The 19429-nt window shown below is 47.2% G+C and overlaps 2 protein-coding genes and 1 non-coding gene across 5 annotated transcripts in view; 2 read left to right on the top strand and 1 right to left on the bottom strand.

The window, feature by feature from the left end:
* LOC138803419 (armadillo-like helical domain containing protein 1) overlaps positions 1-4606 on the top strand; it is a 40714-nt gene extending 36108 nt beyond the window's left edge. For 2 of the 3 annotated variants that reach the window (XM_069987391.1, XM_069987390.1), the window contains 6 exons: positions 3127-3246; positions 3337-3409; positions 3503-3632; positions 3751-3828; positions 4121-4202; positions 4284-4606. In XM_069987391.1, the coding sequence (XP_069843492.1) occupies positions 3127-3246; positions 3337-3409; positions 3503-3632; positions 3751-3828; positions 4121-4202; positions 4284-4504 (704 nt within the window). In that variant the 3' untranslated portion in view covers positions 4505-4606. The remainder of the gene's footprint in view (positions 1-3126; positions 3247-3336; positions 3410-3502; positions 3633-3750; positions 3829-4120; positions 4203-4283) is intronic. The other variant, XM_069987392.1, reaches the window with a different exon arrangement.
* Positions 4607-7169: 2563 nt separating this feature from the next.
* LOC138803556 (U5 spliceosomal RNA) lies at positions 7170-7286 on the bottom strand. The gene has a single exon (XR_011364967.1). It is a non-coding gene; the product is annotated as a U5 spliceosomal RNA (small nuclear RNA).
* A 6616-nt stretch (positions 7287-13902) lies between these two features.
* LOC138803417 (kinesin-like protein KIF2C) overlaps positions 13903-19429 on the top strand; it is a 37461-nt gene continuing 31934 nt past the window's right edge. Inside the window, exons 1-2 of the mRNA XM_069987384.1 lie at positions 13903-14036; positions 15010-15104. Coding sequence (XP_069843485.1) covers positions 13967-14036; positions 15010-15104 — 165 coding nt within the window. The 5' untranslated portion in view covers positions 13903-13966. The remainder of the gene's footprint in view (positions 14037-15009; positions 15105-19429) is intronic.

The following is a 19429-nucleotide window of genomic DNA, read 5'->3' as shown; positions in this document are numbered from 1 at the left end:
GTTCAAGCCCCACGACCGACAAAAAAAAAAAAAAATTTGAAAGTGGGGGCTGGGAAGGTGGCTCAGTGGTAGAGTGCTTGCCTTACATGCATGAGGTCCTGGGTTCGAGTCCTCGACAGAAAAAGCCACAAGTGGGGCTGGGAAGGTGGCTCAGTGGTACAGTGCTTGCCTTGCATGCATGAGGCCCTGGGTTCGATTCCTTAGCACCACATAAACAGAAAAAGGCAGAAGTGGCACTGTGGCTCAAGTGGTAGAGCGCTAGTCTTGAGCTGAAGAGCTGAGGGACAGTGACCAGGCCTAGAGTTCAGGCCCCACGACTGGCAAAAAAAAAAAAAAAAAAAAAAAAGACAGAAAAAGCCACAAGTGGAGCTGTGGCTCAAGTGGTGGAGAACTAGCCTTGAGCTGAAGAGCTGAAGGCCAGCACCCAGGCCCAGAGTTCAGACCCCATGACCGACCAAAAAAAAGCTAAAAGTGGGGCTGTGATTCAAATGGTAGAGCACCAGCCTTGAACAAAAGAAGCTTAGGGATGGTCCCCAGGCTCTAAGTTAAAGCCCCAGGACCAGGAGGAAAGAAGGAAAAGGAAGAATCTCCTTTCCTGTCTGGGCTGGCTTCAAACCACAATCCTCAGATCTCAACCTCCTGAGTAACTAGAATTACAAGCATAAGCCACCAGTGCCTCGTTCCATTTTGTTTTTGAGATAGGATCTCGTTATGCTGCCCAGGATAGCCTTGAGTTTGTTTGTTTTTTTGGGGGGGGGGTCCGGTCGTGGGGGCTGAACTCTGGGCCTGGGCGCTGTCCCTCAGCTCTTCAGCTCAAGGCTAGCACTCTACCACTTGAGCCACAGTGCCACTTCCGGCTTTTTTCTTTTTGCTTATGTGGTGCTGAGGAATGGAACCCAGGGCCTCGAGCATGCAAGGCAAGCACTCTACCACTGAGCCACCTTCCCAGCCCTAGCCTTGAATTCTGGAGCTCAAGTGATCCTCCAACTTCAGCCTTTCAAGTAGCTGAGACCATAAGTATACATGGAGTTGGCCTTTTTTGTGTGGTGGGAGGCTCTGGGGATTGTGTTCACAGCCTTGCTGCTTGCTGGACACCTCGGCCACCTGCAGCCTCGTTTTGCACTCTTTTGTTGTTGTTGTTGTTTGTCAATTGTGGGGTTTGAACTCTGGGCCTGGATGCTGTCCCTCAGCTCTTCAGCTTAAGCAAGTGCTCTACCACTTGAGCCACAGTGCCATTTCTGGTTTTCTGGTGGCTTATTGGAGATAAAAGAGTTTCACAAATGTTCCTGCCCGGGCTGGCTTTGAACATCCATCCTCAGATCTCAGCCTCCTAATTGACTACGATTATAGGCATGAGCCACTGATGCCCAGCTGCAATGTTTTTTTTTTGGTGGGGGGGGTCCGGTAGTGGGGCCTGAACTCTGGGCCTGGGCGCTGTCCCTCAGCTCTTCAGCTCAAGGCTAGTGCTCTACCACTTGAGCCACAGCGCCAGTTCCAGCTTTTTTCTTTTTGCTTATGTGGTGCTGAGGAATCCAACCCAGGGCCTCATGCATGCAAGGCAAGCGCTCTACCACTGAGCCACCTTCCCAGCCCCGTGCAATGGTTATTTTTAAGGTAGAGTCTCACTTCATACCCAAGCCGGCCTGGGCTGTGATCCTACGTGTGCTTCCCCATGTTGCTGGGGTTGACAGGCGCATACCACTGTGCCCAGTCATTGTGTTTCCCCTGTAACTGTGATAACAGGCATGCGCTACCTCACCCAGTCGCTGGTTGAGATGGAGTCTCCTGAACTTTTATGCATAGGCTGACCTCAAAACCCCCATCCTACTTCACCCCATCTCCATCTCTGCCTGTCCACTAACTAGAATTACAGGGTTGAACCACCAGGCCTGGCTTAAAAGGTACTTTTAATGTTTCAACATTGGGCTTTGAACAGGATATGGGGAAAGAGATATGGAAGGCACAGGAGTCAGAGGTAGAAAATAAATGGTCAGGAATATGCTTAATTTGGAGATCTTCTTTATAAGAGTGTAATTTATCAGTCTTGCTAGCTCTCTGCTGGAAGAGGAACCAAACTTGAATGTAAGCATAGTTCTCAACTCTGGCCAGTAGGTGGCAGTCTTGTCTGGAAATATAAAGAACAGGGACAGACTAGGAACAAGAATTGCCATGAACTTTTAGCACTTTGGAATTGGCTGCATGTGCAGGCAGAGTTTAAATTAACTCTTCCTCTGGGCTCTGGTGGTTCATGCCTGTAATCCTAGCTACTGAGGAGGCTGAGATCTGAGGATCCCGGTTCAATGCCAGCCAGGGTTAGGAAGGTCCATGAGACTCTTATCGCTAATTAATCACCAGGAAACTGGAAGTGGAACTATGGCTCCAAGTGGTAAAGCGCTAGCTCTGAGCAAAAAAGCTCACGTACAGCACCCAGGCCCTGAGTTCAAGCCCCATGACCAACAAAAATTAACTTTTTCCCTCTAAAGGCGTGACACTTTTAGTCTCTAAAATGAGCTGACAACGCTAAGCTGAGAACTGAGGATCTCAGTTCAAAGCCAACCTAAGCAGAAAAGTCTGTGAGACTCTTATCTCCAATTAAGTGGTACTGTGGCTCCAAGTGGTAGAGTGCTAGCCTTGAGCAAAAAGAGCTCAGGGACAGCACCCAGGCCCCAAGTTCAAGCCCTATGACCAACAGAATAAAAAAATTAAAAATAAAATAAAGGCCAGTGGGTCCTCCATGTCCAGACTCTAACCTCCTCTCCTCTAACCTCCTCTACTCTAACCTCCTCTCCTCTAACCTCCTCTACTCTACCCTGTACTCTAACTTCCTCTACTCCAACCTCCTGTACTCTAACCTCCTCTACTCCAACCTCCTCCATTCTAATCTCCTCTACTCTACCCTTTACTCTAACCTTCTTGCTGAAGTGGCTCACCAGCCCCTCCTCCTTTCTCCTCCTCCCCTTCCCTTGGGGCTGGTTCTGTAAGGATGTGGCCTCCACAATGTTCCAGGAGGCCTGGAAAGGCTGTCTCCTCCCCAGGTCTTGCCCACGGCTGGGTGTTGGGAAGGGTGATGGGGGGGGGGGGCGCACGCAGGGGCGCGGCCTCTCCAGCGTCTCCGCTCTTTCCTAGCCATCGAGCTGATCAAGGACCTGGTCAACTACGACGTGCGTTTCCCTCTGCTCAAGGGCCTAGTGGCCCTGCTGACACCATCCTTGGAGAAGTCCAAACTGCACTCCAAGATCCTCGCGGGTAGGATGGCGGGTCGGATGTCCGGCCGGGGCCCGGGGAAGGGGCCCTGGGCCTCAAGGCCGCTTGCCTCCCCCCCCTCCACACCCCCAGATTCCTCGGTTCTCGACTTCACCACCCACCTGCCAGTATTCTTGCAGCAGGCTGCGGCCGCCAAGACCATCGGGTAAGCGGGCAGGGAAGGTGGGTCCGGCACCCCAGCCGCCGGCCGTGGCAGAGACCCGAGCCGGCGGGGGCCTGGCCCCGCTCCCCCTGCCAGGGTCCTGGCGCGCGGCAGCCTGAGCGTCGCGGAGGACCTGCTGCACATGCGCGTGGTGCACAGCCTGCTGGCCGCCATGGGCAACACGGACCACAGCAACAGCCAGAGGCTGGCCAGCCTGACGCTGGAGGTGCGGGGTGGGCCGGGGGGGGGGGGCGGGCAGGGCTGCGGGGCCAGGGTCACGGTCCGCGCACGGACCGACGGACGGATGGACCGATGGACATGGACACGGGGGGGGGGGGGCGCAGGTCTTCGTGCAGATGTTCCCGGTGGTGGAGGAGCACGTGCGCAAGTCCATGGGGGAAGAGCTCTTCCAGCTTTTCCTCGTGAGTGCTCCCTCCCGGCCCCCTAGATTCAGCCCAGGTGCGGGGGGGGCGGGGGGCAGAAGGACACCTCCCCTCCCCCACCTCCCCTCCCCCCCCTCCCAACCCCCCCCCCAGCACCGGCCTGGCCGCCCGCGCTCTCCGGGTCCCCACAACCGCTCTTGCACCCTGGCAATCGGGCTGGGAGCTGCACCCCAGGAAGCCTTGCCTGCAGCACCCCCCTGCTCAAACCCCAGTGGCAGAGTGCACCCCGCCCTGCCTCACCCCTGCCGGCCCCTCCCGCTCCCGTCCTCAGGAAAGCGCTGAGGACCTGTACAGGAAGATCGATAGCATCCAGGCGGACATCTTGGCAGCCAACACGGTCAATGTTACCAAAGGTGAGCAGGGGGCGAGGAGCCCTGGCTGCCAGGGTGCGGGGCCCGGCCAGCGCCCCAGCTCACGCCGCTGTGGGCCTGCAGCGTTACACTTCCACAGAGGCTCCAGGGGCCGCGACTTCGCCTTTCTCCCCGACCTTGATGATCCCAATCGGATGGAATACATCACAGCCATGGAAGAGGAAGAGGAAGGGAAGGTAGAAGAGGAGGAGGAGGAAGAAGAAGAAGTGGAGGAGGAGGAGGAAGAGAAGGAGGAAGAAGAGGAGGAAAAGGAAGAGGAGAAAGTGAAGAAGGATATGGAATGAAAAGAGTAATTGTTCCTATGTCAAACCCAGGCCAAGGCCTTTCCTTATGGGGAACCTCCCCCGGGTTCCTGGGTGGGAGGTTGGGGGTGGGGGGAGAGTTAGCTGCTGTCTGGGAAGACTTCAATAAACAGTTTCAACATCTGTCTGTTGTGCACGGTGTGGAGAAGGGAGATCACATGAGCCCTGGAGCGATGTATTGGAGGAGGATGCCTTTGCTTCCCAAAACGCAGGTCTGGAGGAGAGGGCCACTAATTAGCCTCCTGGAAAGCTCAGGGCATCATCTGGCCTGAATATAGGGCCTGCCTAATCCCAGGTGGCCCCCACAAGCCACTCCAAAACACTAATCCACCGAGTCTGTTTTGTTCCAGTACCAAGAGTGTGAACTAAGATCCTAGGGTGCTGTCCCTGAGCCTTGTCACTCAGGCTAGTGCTCTACCACTTTGAGCCACAGCTCTCTTCCAGTTTTCTGAGGGTTAATTGCAGAGAAGAGTCTCACAGACTTTTCTGCACAGGCTGGCTTTGCACTAGAATCCTCAGATCTCAGCTAGGATTACAGGCACGAGACAACAGCACCTGGCTGAGTCTGGCTTATTTTGCTTAGCATTATGATCTACAGTTCCATCCACTTTCCTGCAAATGACTTAATTCATTTGAACTCCAGGCCTTGCCTTGCACTTGCTAGGCAGGTACATTATCATGTAAGCCACACCTCCAACCCCAATTCATTGTTCTTCATGTAGTATTTTGTGGCTGAAAATATGCCATTTTCTTTATCCATTCATCAGGTTGACTCTATAGCTTGGCTATTGTGAATCATGTTATGATAAACATGAGTGTGCACATAAAGACACTTGTATATCTATGTTCATTGCTGCACTATTCATACTATTCAAGTTGTGGAAACAGCCCAAATGAGTGCATGAGTGGATCCAAAACATGTGATCCCTATACATAATGGAATTTTACACAGGCATTAGAAAGAATATTGTGTCATTTGCAGGGAAATGGATGGACCTAGAACAAATCATGTTAATTGATGTAAGCCAAGCTCAGAAAGACAAACAGCGCATGTTTTTTCATATATGCAGAAGCTACATCTAAAATACCTGGACATAAATTATACAGGTCTCAGGCTGGGAAGGTGGCTCACTGGTAGAGTGCTTGCCTTGCATGCATGAGGCCCTGGGTTCGATTCCTCAGCACCATATAAGCAGAAAAAGCCAGAAGTGGCGCTGTGGCTCAAGTGGTAGAGTGCTAGCCTTGAGCTGAAGAGTTGAGGGACAGCACCCAGGTCCAGAGTTCAGGCCCCACAACTGACACGCACACACACACACACACACACACACACACACACACACACAAAATAATACTTATCAAAATGAACTCCAGGAAATGAAATCAAGAGATTTTTTTTCTTTTTTGTTTCTTTCCTTTTCCATTTGTTCATTTATATGTCTTTGACAGCATAAAGAGAAGCACAGAAATGGACAAAAGATGAATAAATGCAGCAATGGTACTTCACTGAACACTATGTTGAAAATGAGCTATAGAACTTGTGGGTGGGGAGAGAGTGAGTGAAGGGGTGACACTTTCAAAAAAGGAATGTACTATTTACCTGACTTATGTAACTGTAACTCCCCTCTGTGTATCACCTTTATAATAAAAATACTTCCTAAAACATGAGTGTACAGTTATCATTACTGTATGCTGACACTACTATACCCAGGTGCCGGTGACTCACACCTATATTCCTAGCTCCTCAGGAGGCTGAGATCTGAGGATCATGGTTCAAAGGCAGTCCCGGGCAGGGGTGGGGAGGAGGCCAATTATACTTCAGCTTTTTGCTCAAGTTAGTGCTGTTCTATCAGGTTGAGCTACAGTGCTACTTCTGGTTTTCTGGTGGTTAATTGGAGATAAGACTCAATGACTTTCCTGCCTGGCTAACTTCAAACCATGATCATCAGATCTCGGCCTTGTAGCCAGGATTACAGATACCTGGCCACCTGCCTGTTTGAACTCTTTTTCTTTTTTGTTGGTCATAGGACTTGAACTCTTTGGCCTGGGCGCTGTCCCTCAGCTCTTCAGCTCCTGGTTAGAATTTTACCACTTGAGCCACAGCACCACTTCCGGCTTTCTGATGGTGATTGGAGGTAAGAATCTTAACAGACTTTCCTGCCTGGGCTGGCTTTGAACCATGTTCCTCAGACCTCAGCTTCCTTAGTAGCGAGGACTACATGCATAAACGACCGACAAGCGGCTTGCTTGAAGTTTTTTTGTTTTTGTCGGCCGTGGGGCTTGAACTCTGGGCCTGGGCACTGTCCCTCAGCTCTTCAGCTCAAGGCGAGCGCTCTACCACTTGAGCTACAGCGCCACTTCCGGTTTCCTGGTGGTTTATTGGAGATAGGAGTCTCACGGTCTCTCCTGCCCGGGCTGGCTTTGAACCGTGATCCTCAGATCTCAGCCTCCTGAGTAGCTAGGATTACAGGCGTGAGCCACCAGCGCACTTCGGGGCCGAATCAAAAACTAAAGCAGACCAAGAAGTCGTGCATGCTTCGCAAGTTCAGACTCTAAACTTGAAGAGACAGCCACTCATACTCGAGCAGACCCAAAACATATGCAATACTTAAAACACAACTAAACTTTCTGTTTTTAAGACGCGATTGTTAGCCCTGCTAAGAGCAAGGCCTCAAAAAATTGGGTTAAGACTCAGAATTGTTCCTCTCCACGGAAATCTTTAGTAAAAGGCGAAAGATTTATACGATCTGAAGAGAAACCAGAGTATGCAGTTACGTCTGATCACCCAGCACTCGGGTAACTGCAACTCCTTCATCACCAACGGTCATTATTTACCCAAGATAGATGGTGACCTTTGCTCTTATGTCACATAATTCTGTGACTTTTTCTTATTTTAAGGGGAAAAAAATCTAAAAAGAAAAAGAATCATGTTTTAATTTAAGCAAAGTCCTGAGTGCAATGCATTGTGGGTATGTAAATTATCATACGTAACCACACACACCCGTTTCCGGAAATTCCTTAAATAGTTCGATTTGTTTCCCCCGCGAGGCGTTGAGGCACCACTAGAGGGCGAAAAGGAAGCTAGAGTTACAGAAATATACCTGGTCCAACATAGAAGGGAGAATTAAGACTGCAGAAAGCCTGGTGTAGGTGGCTCACCCCTGTAATCCTAGCCACTCAGGAGGCTGAGATCTGAGGATCGGAGGTTCAAAGCCAGCTCCCGAAGGTAACTCCCAGAGACTCTAATCTCCAATAAACCACTCAGAAAACCGGAAGTGGTGCTGTGGCTCAAAGGGTAGAGTGCTAGCCTTGAGCTGAGGAGCTGAGGGACAGCGCCCAGGCCCAGAGTTCAGGCCTCACGACCTACAAAAAAATAAATAAATAAAGACTGCAGAAAAGACTCGGATGTAATTAAGTGGTAGAGCACATGCTTAGCATGCACAGCGTTCACTCTTGGTTTCGTCGTTAGTATAAATAAATAATAAAAAATTTGAATCCAAGAGCCAGAGGCTCACACTTGAAATCTTAACTACTCGGGAGGCTGAGATCTGAGGGTCACGGTTCAAAGCCAGCAGGAAAGTCCAAGAGACTCTTATCTCCAATAAACCACTCAAAAGCCGCAAGTGTAGCTGTGGCTCAAGTGTAAGCTTGAGCAAAAGAGCATATATATATATATATATATATATATATATATATATATATATAATTGTCTAGGTACATTTATTTAACAAAGATTTGTTCAGCACTCCTTCTGAGAAATGTATGATACAGAACATTGGGTGTTGGGGCTGGGAAGGTGGCTCAGTGGTAGAGCGCTTGCCTTGCATGCATGAGGCCCTGGGTTCAATTCCTCAGCACCACATAAGCAAAAAGAAAAAAGCTGGAAGTGGCACTGTGGCTCAAGTGGTAGAGTGCTAGCCTTGAGCTGAAGAGCTGAGGGACAGCGCCCAGGCCCAGAGTTCAGGCCCCACAACAGGACCTCCTCCCCCCCCCCAAAAAAAAGAACATTGGGTGAACATTAAAGGATCCCCAAAATGTAAGGCAGTATAGATATAAAGTCACTTAACATTTACCCCAACTCAGATTTACTTTGGAAGCAATGGGGAGCAATTGAAAGGCTCTAAAGGAAAATACTATCAGATTCTTGTAAAGTTTTGTTTGTTTGTTTGTTTGTTCTTTTCAGATTGGGTATTTCAAAGTAGCAGCATCTGGTCATAGGGGTAAAGTTTTCCTATTTTTCCTCCCAAAAATTTCATGTGTTAAAGTCCTAATTTCAGAATATGCTTTATTTGGGGGGGGGGGTCTGGATTGCCCTAGGAAAGTATATAAAGTGAGGAAAAACACAATTGAGGGTAGGTCCCTACAAAGCAGTGACACAAAGGGAGTCAGATGTCAAAGTCTGAGTAGAATCTGGTAGAGTTTGAGTTTATCTGCATAGTAAATTCCTCAGGCCAACCTAGGTGCCAGTAGCTCACTCCTGTAATCCTAGCTACTCAGGAGGATGAGCTCTGAGGAAAGTGATTCAAAGCCAGCTTGGGCAGGAAAATCTGTGAGACTCTTATCTCCAATAAACCCACCAGAAAACCGGAAGTGGCCTTGTGGCTCAAGGTGGTAGAGCCCTTGCCTTAAGCTAAAGAGCTCAGGGACAGTGCTCAAGCTCAGAGTTCAAGCCACCTGACCAACCAAAAAAAAAATTTTTTTTCCCCTCAGGCCAGCCTGAGGTACATACACGACGAGGCCTTGTTTCAAAAGCAAATATATGTGGAGCATGTGAAGGCAATTAGGAAGGCAGCAGACGTGAAAGGAGTGGTCAATATTGTAAATGAGAGTTCAAATGAGGTAAGGACCACAGAGTCCATGAATTCACTACAGGGAAGTCATTGGTGGCCTCTGCCAGGCTGTTTCTATGGAGTGAGGATAAGGAAGGTCAGCCTTGGGGTGGTAACACGGGAGGAAGTGGAGGTGGAGCATGATGGTCAACTATAGAAGAGTTTTTTTTTTTCTTTTTTCTTTTGCCAGTCATGGGGCTTGAACGCAGGACCTAGGTACTGTCTCTGAGTTTCTTTTGCTCAAGGCTACCACACTACCACTTGAGCCACATTGCTACTTTCAGCTTTTTCTCTGTGTGTAGTACTGAGAAATCAAACCGAGAGCTTCATGCATGCTAAGCAAGCACTCTACCACTAAGCCACATTCCCTGCCCATGTGGCAGGAATTCTTAAAAAGGTCAGTTAGCTATGGAAATATGGCTCAGTGGTAATGCACTTACCTGGCATGCCTGAGGCTGTGAGTTCCTTCCCCAGCATGAAGATAGAAAAGGAGGGCAAACCACACACACACATACACACACACACACACACACACACACACACACACACACACACACACACACACACACACCACCACCACCACCACCACCACCACCACCAACAACAACAACAACAACAACAACAACAACAACAACAATTGTCTTGAAAGTGAAAGACCAGCTCTAGGGAGCCAGAAATTTGATAAAGGAATGCTTACTTAGCCAGAGGCCATGTGTTCACCATAAATAAGGAAATAATAACGTGGTTAACATGTTTAAAGGCTGATGGAAAGGAAGCCAGCACAGAGGGAGAGAATGAAGCTCCATGAGTAGAAATAATATCCTGGAAGGGATGGGAAGATGGGGGACGGTGGTATACATTTAAGGTGGGAATCTCCCCACTCCAATGATGATCATTGATGATCATTTATGTAGGTGCTCCTTGTTCCATCATCCCACTGATTCACCTCCTCCATCTTCTTTTTCCTCCATCTTCTGGCCAAGACAGAACCTCTCTTGCCCTTGTGAGAACTGAACCAACAGGAAATCAGGAAACTGAGCCAAACCTTGCCTATGAGCCCAGTATTACTTTGTATGCCTGTGGTTTGTTTTGTTGCCACTGCTAACGTACTAATATTTAGGAGGCCTGCTGCTCTCCAAGAAAGCATTCCATAATACCACCTCTGTGACTCATGCCTGTAATCCTACCTACTTACCTCCAATAAATCACCAAAAAACCAGAAGCAAAGCTGTGCCTCAAGAGGTAGAGTACCAACCTTGAGCAAAATAGCTAATGAACAGCTTCCAGGCCCCAGTACTGGCACCAAAAAATTAAAGAAAAAAAAAAAAAAGCTGCTTGACTTCCATTCTGTAGCTACATTTAATTGTCATCACACAGGGCTAGGTCAACATAACCTTTTTTTTTTTTTATTTTTATTTTTTCTTTATTGTGAAAATACTGTATAGAGGGGTTACAATTACATGGGTAAGTTTTTTTTTATAATGAGTATATTTCTTTTTTTGGGGGGGGGGTCTGGTCATGGGGCCTGAACTCTGGTTCTGGGCGCTGTCCCTCAGCTCTTCAGCTCAAGGCTAGCACTCTACCACTTGAGCCACAGCACCACTTCCGGCTTTTTTCTTTTTGTTTATATGGTGCTGAGGAATCAAACCCAGGGCCTCATGCATGCAAGGTAAGCACTCTACCACTGAGCCATCTTCCCAGCCCCATGAGTACATTTCTTATCAAGCATTGTAGCCTTCTCCTTTGTTTCCCCTTTCCATCCCATCGTATCCCCCCCCCCACCAAAGTTGTAAAGTTCATTTTTTTTTTCTTATGTGGTGCTGAGGAATTGAACCCAGGGCCTCAGGCATGCAAGGCAAGCGCTCTACCACTGAGCCACCTTCCCAGCCCTAAAGTTCATTTTTTGACATAACTACTCGTACATCTCATTGTTGCAATGGGTCTTCCTGTATCCCTGTTTTTTTTTTTTGTTTTTTTGTTTTTTGGGTCCGGTCGTGGGGCCTGAACTCTAGGCCTAGGCGCTGTCCCTCAGCTCTTCAGCTCAAGGCTAGCACTCTACCACTTGAGCCACAGTGCCACTTCCGGCTTTTTTCTTTTTGCTTATGTGGTGCTGAGGAATCGAACCCAGGGCCTCGAGCATGCAAGGCAAGTGCTCTACCACTGAGCCACCTTCCCAGCCCCTGTATCCCTGTTTTAACGATTTTGTTTTTTCCCTTCCCCTCCACATATACCAACATCATATATAGTGAAAGCAGGGGATATACCATGGGGGAGGGACATACAAAGCAACAAAGACATAATCTTATAAATATGTTAGAAACAATCGCATGAAAGATCTCTCTCTTTTTTGTGTGTGTGTCAGTCATGGGGCTTGAGCTCTAGGCCTGGGAGCTGTCCCTGAGCAATTCAGCTCAAGGCTCACAGCATAACCTTTTTTAAAAAATAATTTTATTATTTTTTTATGTAGTATAGAGAAATCAAACCCAGGGCCTCATACATGCTAGGCAAGTACTCTACCACTAAACCACATTCTCAGCCCCAGCATAATTTTTTGTATGGACTACATGTCCATATGGAGACTGTCTCTAAATAAATAAATACAAAAATTACAACAAATTTACTTTTTTTTTTTTTTTGTCGGTCCTGGGGCTTGAACTCTGGGCCTAGGCGCTGTCCCTCAGCTCTTCAGCTCAAGGCAAGCGCTCTACCATTTGAGCTACAGCACCACTTCCAGTTTTCTGGTGGTTTATTGGAGATAAACCTGCCCCGGCTGGCTTTGAACCATGATCCTCATGATCTCAGCCTCCTGAGTAGCTAGGATTACAGGCGTGAGCCACCAGCTCCCGGCAATTACAACAAATTTAGTTGAAGGATTTTTTTTTTTCCAAGACACGGTCTTTCTTTCTTTCTTTCTTTCTTTTTTTTTTTTTTTGGGTCCAGTCGTGGGGCTTTTACTCTGGGCCTGGGCACTGTCCCTCAGCTCTTCAGCTCAAGGCTAGTGCTCTACCACTTGAGCCACAGCGCCTCTTCCGGCTTTTTCTTTTTGCTTATGTGGTGTTGAGGAATCGAACCCAGGGCCTCAGGCATGCAAGGCAAGCGCTCTACCACTGAGCCAACTTCCTAGCCCGAAGACAGGGTCTTTCTAGGTAACCTAGACTGTTCTTCAACTCACCTTGTAGCTGAGGCTGGATTCAAATTCATAATCTTCCTGCCTCTGCTTCTTGTGGGCTGGAATCACAGTTGTGTTCCACTGTGCACTACTAGTTTAAGGAATGTCATTGAGCTGGGTACAGTGGCCCATGCTGTGGTTCTAGGAGGCAGAAGTCAGAGGATCTCTTCAGCTCAGAAGTTAGAGACCAGCCTGGGCAGCACAGCAAGACCCAGTTTCAAGTAAAAACTCATTTGGCTAAGTGACTAGATTTCCAAGCTAGATTCTGTGGCTCATGGCTGTGATCCTAGCTACTTTTTCAGGCTGAGAACTGAGGATCACGATTCGGAGGCAGTCTGGGCAGCGAAGTCCATGAGATGTTTATATACAACCAACCAGCAAAAAGACAGAAATAGAGTTGTGGCATAAGTGGTAGAGTGCCAGCCTTGAGCAAAAAAGCTAAGCCACAGAGCCCAGGTCCTGAATTCAAACCTCAGGACCAGTACACACACACACACACACACACACACACACACACACACATACACACACACACACACACACACACACACACACACACACACACACACACACACTCAAGTTTCAGGAATCTAGTCACTGAAGCTGGACTGGGTATCAAGAACAAGAACAGCCATGGGGCTGGGAAGGTGGCTCAGTGGTAGAGCGCTTGCCTTGCATGCCTGAGGCCCTGGGTTCGATTCCTCAGCACCACATAAGCAAAAAGAACAAGAACAGCCAGGCGCCGGGGCTCACGCCTGTAATCCTAGCTACTAAGGAGGCTGAGATCTGAGCATCGCGGTCCAAAGCCAACCTGAGCAGGAAACTCCGTGAGTCTCTTATCTCCAACAAACCACTGGAAAACTGGCCCTGTGGCTCAAGCGGTAGAGCGCTGGCCTTGAGCTGAAGAGCGCAAGGACAGCACTCAGGCCCAGAGTTCAAGCCCCACGACCAACAAACAGAAAAATGGAACAAGAACAGGCCACGCACCTGTAATCCTAGCTACTCAGGAGGCTAAGATCTGAGGATCGCGGTTCAAAGCCAGGAAAGATACAATTAACCATAAGAAAACTGGAAGTGGCACTGAGGCTCAAAGTGGTAGACAGCTATCCTGGAGCGAAAGAGCGACAGTGACTGGGCCCAGAGTTCAAGCCCCAAGAACGACAAAAAAAACAAAAACAAGAACCGATACAGGCTGATTGGGTGCTCAGGCGTGTGGCCAAATAGGTGGGCGGTGCCAGGAGCTGGGCCAGAGACTACATCACCCACAAGGCTCCGCAGGGCGCTGCTGACTGACGCAAGTGAGGCCCACGCTAGCGTGATGACGTTGCCAGGGACGCTGGCGCGCGGGATTTAAACTGCGGCGGTTTACGCGGCGCTGAGACGGCTTGGTTGTCAGAGTCGTGTGTTTTTCCGCCCTGGTAAGAGTTTTTTTTCCTGGCAGGCTTCCGGATGTCCATGGACTCTACGCTTCAGGCCCGCCTGTTCCCTGGTCTCGCCATCAAGATCCAACGCAGTAATGGTGAGAGGCGGGTCCCGAGGCCGGGGGTGGGGGACGCGTGGGCCCTAGGACTTGGGAGCTGGCTGCCCCGCCCCTGAACGGCACGGCCAGGGGCTAGGCTTGGGGGTTCCCCCGCCCGCGCGGGCCGCGCGCGTGTAAACACACCGTCCGGGTGGCTGCACTGACAGTCCGTCTTCCCCTACTCTGTGGCAGAACTGCTCCGATTGGGGGCGGGGGTCCCTTTCCTGTCCTCCGACAGGGAAGGCTTTCTCGCTGAAATTGGGGCGTGTAGATTGATTTCCCAAATTCCCCCACACCACTGTGCGTCTGGGGACCCTCGGCCTCCTAGGCCCTTACTCTATTCCTTAGCTTTATTGTTCAAGGCTAGTGCTTTACCACGGGAGCCACTGCTCCACTACCGGCTTTGTGGTGGTTAAATGTAGATTAAAAGCTCTCATGGGGGTGGGGGGAGGGTGAGTATGGGAAGGGATGGGAAGGGGAAACAAAGAGGAGGCAACAATGCCTGATAAGAAATGTACTCGTTATCTTGCCCATGTAATTGTAACTCCTCTGTACGGTATTTTCACAATAAAAAAAAAATTAAAAACTCTCATGGACTTTACTGCTCAAGCTGGCTTTGAACTGCAATCCTCAAATCTCAGTCTCCTAAGTAGCTAGGATTACAGACATGATCCACCGACGTCTGGCAAGACTCTTCAGTAGGGAGAAGTCCTTACCTCATGTAGCTGGGTTTTAAGAACGTTTTCCAACCCACCTCATTGTAAAATACTCTAAAAGGGTGAAGACCCACTGGTCTATTGTGTCTCTTAGACTCTCTGTTTTTGTTTCGTTAAAAAAAAAAAAAAAGGAAAGGAAAAAAAAAATAATTAACTGTCCCTCCCAGGTAAGCTCCACATGGAGAATCTCTGTGGGAACCCAAAGGGAAATTGATAGCTAGATAAAACCCTTTTTTGTTTTGTTTTTTCCTACATAGGCTTAATTCACAGTGCCAACATAAGCACTGTGAATTTGGAGGCTGCTTCTGTTTCAGTGGAATGGACAGAAGGAGGTGCCACAAAAGGCAAAGAGGTAGGTTCTATGAAAATGCTTCTACACATGTAATATCATGTAGACCTATTCTGAACTTAGCTTCTGGTGTTTTTAGAAAGCAAAAGATGCCCTTGCCCACTCACCAAAGCAGGTTCTAAGTGCACAGTAGCAGTAATCACAGTTTGAATAACAAAATCAGCAACCAAAGTGAGGAGACAAGAATATATTTGGTTCATTTTTTTGTAATTTTTGAGATAACATATATTTGTAATAAGGAAGTTTCACTGTGATATTTCCCTACATGTACACAGTATATATTCACCTCCTCTGCCATATTTCCAAAAGCATGTATTTTTAAATTTTTATTCTTTTTTTTTTTTTGCCAATCCTGTGACTTGAACATAGTATCTGAGCATTGTCCTTGAGCTTTTTTTTTTGCTCCTGAGCTTTTTTGCTCAAGGCTAGAACTCTAGCACTTGAGCTACAGCACCACTTCTGGCTTTTATTTATTTATTTATTTATTTATTTATTTATTTTTTGTCATGGAGCTTGAACTCTAGGCTTGGGCACTGTCCCTGTACTCTTCAGCTCAAGGCGAGTGCTCTACCGTTTGAGCCACAGTGCCACTTCTGGTTTTCTAGTGGTTTATTGGAGATAAGAGTCTCACGGATTTTCCTGCCTTGGCTGGCTTTGAACCATGATCCTCAGATCTCAGCCTCCTGAGTAGCTAGGATTACAGGCATGAGCCACCAGCGCCTGGCCTGGCTTTTTCTGTTTATGTGGTACTGAGGAATCGAACCCAGGGTTTTCATGTATGCTACGCAAGTACTCTACCACTAAGCCACATTTCCAGCCCAGCATAGTTTTTCTTTTTTCTTTTTTTTTGGGGGGGGGGGGGTAGGTCGTGGGCCTTGAACTCAGAGTCTGGTCGCTGTCCCTTAGCTCTTCAGCTCAAGGAGAGCACTCTACCACTTGAGTCACTGCCGGAGCCTAAAGGGAATCCTGATTTAGGGGGTGAGGATGGGGAAAAAGATATAAGACAAAGGATGGGATGGAGAGGTTTGCAGCTCAAGACTGCAGCCCTGTTTACTTTTAACTTTCCCTAATATATACTATTAGAAGTCAAGAGGTAACATAAGGTTACAATAGTCCAGAAAAACAAGAAAATTTTAGTAAAAACAGAGTGCAGTAAAAACAAGACACGGTCAGCTGGTAAAAAGGAAAACAAACTGCAGACATAGCAAAGCAATCTCGGGTACTTGGTGGTTTTTTTTTTTTTTGGGGGGGGGGGGTCCGGTCGTGGGGCCTGAACTCGGTCTGGGCGCTGTCCCTCAGCTCTTCAGCCGAAGGCTAGCGCTCTACCACTTGAGCCACATCTACACTTTTGGCTTTTTTCTTTTTGCTTATGTGGTACTGAGGAATTGAACCCAGGGCCTCAGGCATGCAAGGCAAGCACTCTCCCACTGAGCCACCTTCCAAGCCCTAACCTGGTGTTTTTTAAGTAAGCCAGTTTCTTGTACGTGCCTTTAAATGAACACAGGGGTCAAGATGACCTTTAAACTTTACTGTCGGCTCCCAACATCTCCCCCATCTTTGTCTAAAGAAGTGAACCCACCTGTCTTAGGTTGGGTGGGTAGTCTTGTCTGTATTACCCATCATCGGGAACTTTTTTAGAGCGAAGCTGAAGGCCCTGTCTTAGTTTGGTCAGACTGGCACCCCCTCTTACCTGTCTCTGGCTGCAGTTCCTCTTGGGGGGAATTTTTTTATATGTAGCTGGCTGGCTAAACTCATAAGAGAGTTTTGCAGTACATGTATAATACAAGGAAGGCATAGAAAAACCATCAGCAAAAACATTCCCAGGCCAAGCAATGACATTAGCAATCCTTTAACATAAGTCAGGGAAGGGATATAGCACTGAAATTGTTTAAACAGTTTTTTAGCAGTTTTTGCCACTTTAGAGTCCAGAGGCAGGGCTTATTTTAATCTGGCTATTTGTCTGTGGAGTTGAAAAAGATCTAAAGATAGTTTTTTATGGTGCCAAATACCACTGAGATGTGCTACAACTTTTTCCCATGAGTAATTTGATTCATTATATATATGAGGGGATCACAAAAAAAAAATCAAGGCTGGCATGACAGCGCATTCGCTGTAAAGTTTGCAGAGCACGGACTTGTTTTCATAAAGATAATACTGACACATACAATGCTTCTAGTTTTTGTTTTACCTTGTCATCAACCTGGCCTTGAAAGTGTAGAGCCTGTGTAGTATTATGAGCAAGCTGATTAAGATAATGGGCAGTTTGTACTTTTTGTGTTAGCGCCACAGCAGCTGCCGCTGCAGAGGCAGCTAACGAAATAAAGGCCAAAACATCAGCTACAAGTAACCCAACAAATCGACGAGGGCACATCAGTTCTTTTAATTGTTTTAGCACCTGAATGCCAGAATCTTTATACCAAGTTTTAGAAATATTTACAGGAAGCATAACAAAAGGTGGTTGTCTAACAATAAGTATGGATTTAGTTATGTCGCTATGCAAGCAATTAGTAAAAGAACAATTAGAGCAGGTAGCATTAAAAAAAATAATTAGCTCCTACAGAAATATTAAACGGTCCATACATAATGACATAGGGTGGTGATATATAACTCATAATTTTTTTTTAAAAGGATGAATTGGGCCAGGTTATGTTGTTGAGTGCAGCCACCAGCATCCAAACATTATGTTGAGGATGCCCATTCATCCACCACAGTCCAAGATTGTACTTATTAGTAAGATTAGCTCCAGACCAGTCCATTAATTGAGTTAGTTCCAGAAATATTGGTAACAAATGGCTGTACATGCCTGTACCTTATTGGATGAGGCTGTCCTGTAGATTCTACTATTTGTGAAGAATTAATGTAATGGGGTATCATACAGGATGGAGTAGAATTTGCATAAACTGGATGCCCAGTTGGCAAGGATATCTGCATATTGTACATTTGATTTTTGTCCGGGATCCAAATTTTATGAGTCATGGATAGCATTATAATACAGACTGGAATGGAGCCTTTAGAGCTGGTGGTAAAGCATAAAGGAGTTCCAATGCCTGAAGCTGAGATATCTCCCATCTTGGTGTGCTGGATGAAGGGATGGAGGGTTGTACTGTATGCTGATCTATTGACGTGAATGAGTACTTTAACTCCCTCCCAAGTTGTAGGGTGCACAGTCGGGGGATCCGGCACGTAAGACCAATGTATCAGGGTTTGTGTCATCTGAATGAGCCTCCACAATCCTAACTTAATGCTCAGGCAACCAGCAAGATTTATTTTCTTCCTGCGAAAAAACACAAACATGTCCTCGATCCCATGTTAAAACCAGATTAGGCCTGTGCCAATCACCTGTTAAAGGATCCTTCCACTTAACTTGGGCAAAAGCTCTTTGTTCTCTTTTTTCCCAAAACCGCTGTGCTGTGGAAAGGCCATTACAATCTAAACTTAAAAAAATTTAGTACAAATAAAGCGTGAGAAGAATATTAACAGGAGAGAAGGGGTATAATTCCCCCCTTTTAATTAAAAAATTTGGTGTTTTAACAGCCCGTTGGCTTGCTTAACAATTTCTTGTCCTTGAGGATTATACTGAATACCTGTAGAGTGAACAATCTGGTAAGATTTACAAAAAATTTGAAAAGCTTGTCAGACATATCCTGGACCATTATCAGTTTTAATATATTTAGGAAGTCCTATAGTGGCAAAGCAGTGTAGGGAATGAGCAATACAATGTTTGATAGTCTCCCTGGCAAGAAGAGTAGCCATAATAAAATTAGAGTAGATATATGGTAACATGGACAAAGCGAAGCCATCCAAAAGATGGAATCAGGCAGGAGTTTAGTCTACTTTTTTCACAGTGGAGGTGGTCAGGGTAAAGATGTAGATTTTCTCCAGGTGACTGTCAGGCTGTAGCAGCAGCAGCAGCAGGGTCTCTCAGTGGCTCCAAGGGACTGTCACACCTCGTGCTGAGCTATAAATTTCTATACAGACTGGTTAAGGATACAAGTAATACATAGGTTTGGCAGGCTGTGGCCCCACTAGTTTTTAAGACTATTTAGACGGTAGCCCAGGACAATTTACCAAGATGACAACTTTTTTAACTAGATAGTTCTTTTAATAAAGCTGATTTTCTAGGCAGATATAGAGGGCTCAGGCCTGTACTACTATTTTCCTGTCTATTTTGTCACTTTTTTTTTGTTTAATGACTCTGGTCCCTTGTTCTAAAAAGGGGATGATGGGCAAAGATTTATCTTCTGTAACTTCTTCAAGCTGACTCAGGGGTGTTAATCCTACCTAGCCAGGAACCTATAACCTTAGTCTATTTTACAAAGAGGTTACCA

Source organism: Dipodomys merriami, unplaced genomic scaffold (genome assembly GCF_024711535.1).
Source record: "Dipodomys merriami isolate MVZ:Mamm:240054 unplaced genomic scaffold, mDipMer1.0.p SCAF_34, whole genome shotgun sequence".
Lineage (NCBI taxonomy): Eukaryota > Metazoa > Chordata > Mammalia > Rodentia > Heteromyidae > Dipodomys > Dipodomys merriami.
Note: the sequence above shows the minus strand (reverse complement) of the source record. Positions and strands in the feature narration are given on the sequence as shown.